This window comes from Hyalella azteca, unplaced genomic scaffold, assembly GCF_000764305.2.
Source record: "Hyalella azteca isolate HAZT.00-mixed unplaced genomic scaffold, Hazt_2.0.2 contig3411, whole genome shotgun sequence".
In the NCBI taxonomy this organism is placed as follows: Eukaryota; Metazoa; Arthropoda; class Malacostraca; order Amphipoda; family Hyalellidae; genus Hyalella; species Hyalella azteca.
Window position 1 is genome coordinate 128,259 of NW_025933661.1, and position 5,056 is coordinate 133,314.

The 5,056-nt window shown below is 38.1% G+C and overlaps 1 protein-coding gene across 1 annotated transcript in view; it reads right to left on the bottom strand.

Moving 5' to 3' along the window:
• Positions 1-912: 912 nt before the first annotated feature.
• Positions 913-5,056, bottom strand: part of LOC108681752 (helicase POLQ-like) — a 25,676-nt gene continuing 21,532 nt past the window's right edge. Inside the window, exons 18-19 of the mRNA XM_018170820.2 lie at positions 3,392-3,526; positions 913-2,525 (exon numbers count right to left, since the gene is read on the bottom strand). Of these exons, the coding sequence (XP_018026309.1) occupies positions 2,418-2,525; positions 3,392-3,526 (243 nt within the window). The 3' untranslated portion in view covers positions 913-2,417. The remainder of the gene's footprint in view (positions 2,526-3,391; positions 3,527-5,056) is intronic.

The window sequence follows — 5,056 nt, forward strand, 5'->3', positions numbered from 1 at the left end:
GCAGAATTTCTAGTGGGGCCAATGCTATACCTATATATTCGCTACGTTCTATCTAAATGCGACTTATTAAAAAAACTGCACTCGTATATTAAGGCAAATTTATCAATAAAAATAAAGTAAATCAAAGATTGAACGCGGCAGGCGGACTGACAACGGAAATCAGCAAACCGTCTTTCCGTTCATTTGGTATCCGAGGTTAAGATTGTTGTTATCTCTTGAATATCAAATAATAACATGAAGCTCAAAAAATAACTCAGTACTCACTGCAGTGAGTGACAGAGAGCGCATTTTCTCGTCGACGACAACGTGAAGTCACGGACGGACAGCCGGACAGACAGACGGACGGACATTGCAAGCACAATAGTGCATTTTTTACATAAATGAAAAAATGCGCTAAAAAGAAAGCTACAATGGATAAATTTTACGATGCACCCAAGGCTCAGTATAAGGGAGGGGTGGCTAGGCCCCTGGGGCGGCAGAACAACGCTCATGAAAGGGATATATATAATATCCCTAGTTTTATATAATAAATAAAAAACGAGGATAATAAATAGGAAAAATGAACTTCTTGACTGCCGCCCTTTTGCCCTGCCTTTACAGCCTTCAACTTAGCGCCCTCAATAATGAATAATAATAATTAATGATATTATTAGTCAATGATTCAATATTTAATAATTAATATTAATTACCTCTATTAATGTTAATTATTTGCCTGGATTTTTCAATATGGTGCTCAATTTACCGGTACATATCACATTTACAACATATGAATAAAAAGTAGATTTTTATCCACGAGGAAAGTAATCAAATATAATTGGTATAATCTTTGATAATTATGTAAATTTGACTGAATTGATCTTTTTTTCTGCAAATTTTCGTACTTGTAGATAGTGGAATTAAAACGAGAAGCGCATCAGTTCATGAGAGTTTAATAAGAGTTTCCTGTGGAATATACAACGAACACAGTTACAATCAACACAAATACAGAGAACACATTTATATACAAGATGAATACACATACACAAATGCCAACAGAGATGAAGACTTCATTAAGATAAATGTAAACACAGACCACAGAGAAACAGATACAAAATCAATGATACGTAAATCCAAGACACTTCTTCTACCACTGATGTCCAGATTTATCGAGTGTAAAAATACGTACCTTAATCTGATATCACAGTCAGCAAACGTTTAATGTCCTATTGTAACACAACATGAGATTAGAAGTTAGAATAGAGATTTGGAATGATAATTCGGTGATTATATCCACGATATAAACTTGACAGAACACATCATGACGGAAGTATAAAAATCTTACTTCCAAAAAATACCTATTTTATAGGTCCTGTAACCTCGTTGATCACTACTTTTTTGCTCAATAAAATAACGCGTTTGGAATAAGAATAGTACTTTTTACCCTATTCTCGCAAGGGTACTACAAGATCTGAAGGAAAAACATGGAATCACAGCTGCAGAAGTGCGGAGCAGACAAACAGCGTTCGAAATCAAAGTTTACTTTCCACTAGCCTAAGGAAAACTAGTCTGTAATATAAAACATTTATCCATATTCCTCATCCATGTCCATTCAAGTGCCAACTCTCGAAATTGGGGTAAAGGTCACCTTTTCGGTAAACCATTTCTAAATTTCGGTGAACCTTTATTCTAAATTCCCCAAATGCAAACAAATTTCGCTTTGATGTACTGAGTCCAACGTGCCGATGGCCGGATAGATTGCATATGAATTATTTTCAGCAAACTCAAGAAAAGGATGCAAAGCAGTCGCAGTTATAGAATTGCATGTTAAGCCACTTTTTTAATTTACCAATAACTTGCGAAAATAATTTTTTGACTTTTCCAATAAACATTACAAAATGCCTAGTAGTAACTTTCAGCTCAGATTAATATTTCCTACGAAACATATCACATTTATCAGGAGCTTCACAATTTCCTGCCACTGTTACTCCGATTAGATGAGCTGTATAGTGCAGTCAGAGCAACATTATGATAAAATGCTACCGGCATCGCAATAAAAAAATGAAATGGATCACTTGCGATTCACACTCCTTGTCATACAAATTCCAAACTCTAAATCGCAATTCATTTCCTGCACTTGAATTGCATTGCTTGAACGTGCAAAAAAAAAAGTAAAATAAAATATCTGTATTCTTGCAAAGAAGACAAATGGCCAATCCAAGCGTTCTTCGCTTATACATCGACCAATCAAAAGTTGACATTCAAACCTAAGCGTTTAGGTTACTATGGCCAGCGACCAATTCGAGCCGAATTTTTTATGTACGACTTGAAAAATGGCAGCCAGACGAATCGAACCAAAAAACACTCATGAAAGCATGAAAGTACAAATAAGTTTTTTTCGTTGCCTAACAAGAAAATATCAAAGAGCGAAAAATCTTCCATTAAAACACAGAAGAAGAAGAACTACCGGGGTGGGAGAAATCGGTGAGACCCAAGAGAACTTGCTCGGCCTCCTCCTGCAGCGCCTCGGCCTTCTCCAGCAGCACCGCCTGTATGGTGATGATAGTGAGGGCCTTAATGTGTGGTGATGATAGTGAGGCACTCAATGGTTGTGTGGTGATGATAGTGAGATAAAATAATCGTATTTTATCGTATTTGCTATCCATTCCTGTAGGATGATGATATTGAGGTACTTAATGGTTGTGTGGTGATGATAGTGAGGGCCTTAATGGTTGTGTGGTGATGATAGTGAGGGCCTTAATGGTTGTGTGGTGATGATAGTGAGACACTCAATGGCTGTGTGGTGATGATAGTGAGTTACAGTGGTGCCTGAGGGGTTGGTGCGTTTATTACGAAACCTTTAGTGGTGAAACACAATGTTCTACTCATAACACAAGTGATAACGCCAAAGAGAAAAGAGTACATAAACAAAATAACCTAAATAATAAATAAATAACATAAATAATAAATAAATAACCTCAATAATAAATAAATAACCTAAATAATATATAACTAAATAACCTATAACCTAAAACTCCCGAGACATGATCAAAAGCCTTATTATTAAAATTAGTTAATTAACTTAATCAGGCGATCACCCACAACTTTTGAAGCTAAACCAACCAAGCGAGAAATTTTATAGAATATATAAGATGATACGTATATTGGCCACTAGGTGTACTTAAGCTATTTATCTTAGTAATCATAGTACTACTCGGGTAGTGTTATTAGTCATAGTACTACTTGGGTAGTGTTACTAGTCATAGTACTACTTGGGTAGTGTTACTAGTCACAGTACTCAGGTAGTCAGAACCACTAGTGCCGTACCTACCTTGGCACTAAGAACTACTCAGGTAGTCAGAACCACTAGTTCCGTAAGTACCTTGGCACTAAGAACTACTAGTTCCATGCGTACCTTGGCACTAAGTACGATGTGCGCGGCGGTAGCAAGGGGCAAGTGGTGTACCGCCCTCACGATGGCCTCAGGCTCGGCGTTAGCGACGCTGTGCAGGTTAGTGTAGCCCGCAGCGTACAGCAGGCGCGCCCGACCCTGCTCGTTTGAAATGCGTTCAATCAATTTAAAATGCATTTAATGAATTTAAAATATGTTTAATGATTTTNCGGTAGCGGCTGCCGCAGCCAGCAAGTTATCAGACGGGGCTACACTTGTGGAAGTCAACCCACCAGAGAGGAGCTCAGGAGTTAGCTCATTCCGAGTATTGTTGGAACCCATGGCGCGGAAAAATCCGGGTTTTAGTAGTACTTAATTATGCATTACCGTTACCGTTATGCATTACCAGATTACCATACGAGTGATTAAAATAACTAAGTACAACTATATTTCATGGTCTGAGATTCAAAGTATGACACAGTAACCCAGTGGTTAAAGTTCAGAGTGCCAAGATTGGCGCAGAGAGGTGCGGGTTCGATCCCAGCTCTGTGCGCCAGTTTCTGGTCAGAATCGGAAAGGAGGCCGGGCGGTTAAGCACAGCAGAATTGTAGCAGTGAGTTGCGAGTTCGAGACCGCAAAATGCTGTTAATGTTCTGCGATGTTAAGACTCGGCGACAGGCCTACGGCCTAATAAACGCTGAAACTGCTATTATTATTATAATTATTATTATCCAAAATGGGCTTTTTTGCTAGCACGAAGGCTGATGCTGACTATGCATTAAGTTTCATCTGTGGCAGGCAACGATAATTGCTGATTGGTAATATTGATGAAAATTGGCCGCTGTGTCCTATTAACGAGCTAATCTTCATAATCATGTTCAGCATTATTGGGAAAATTGGCCGCTGTGTCCTATTAATGAGCTAATCTTCATAATCATGTTCAGCATTATTGGGAAAATTGGCCGCTGTGTCCAAGTGAGGGCCTTAATGTGTGGTGATGATAGTGAGGTACTCAATGGCTGTGTGGTGATGATAGTGAGGGCCTTAATGTGTGGTGATGATAGTGAGGCACTTAATGGCTGTGTGATGATAGTGAGTCACAGTGGTGCCTGGGGGGTTGGTGCGGTTGTTACGAAACGTTTAGTGGTGAAACACAATGTTCTACTCATAACACAAGTGATAACGCCAAAGAGAAAAGAGTACAAAAACTAAATAACCTAAATTATAAATAAATAACATAAATAATAAATAAATAAATAACCTATAACCTAAAACTCCCGAGACATGATCAAAAGCCGAACTATTGAAATTAGTTAACTACCTAACTCAGTCAGGCGATCACCCAGAACTTTTGAAGCTAAACCGACAAACCTAGAAATTGTATAGAATATATCAGATGATACGTATATTGGCCATTGCGTGTAGTTTAGCTATTTATGTTAGTAATCATAATAGTACTTGGTATTTTATTAGTCATTGTACTACTTGGGTAGTGTTGTTAGTCATTGTACTACTTGGGTAGTGTTGTTAGTCATTGTACTACAGCCCGACGCAAAAGGTTACCCCCACCCATTTAAAACATCATAACACATCGAGTTTTGCGAGTTTTATTGTGCAAATGGTGGCAAACGAATCGTCTTGGTCTCAGTAATCAAAATACAATAGACTGTATGTCTCTTATACACATCT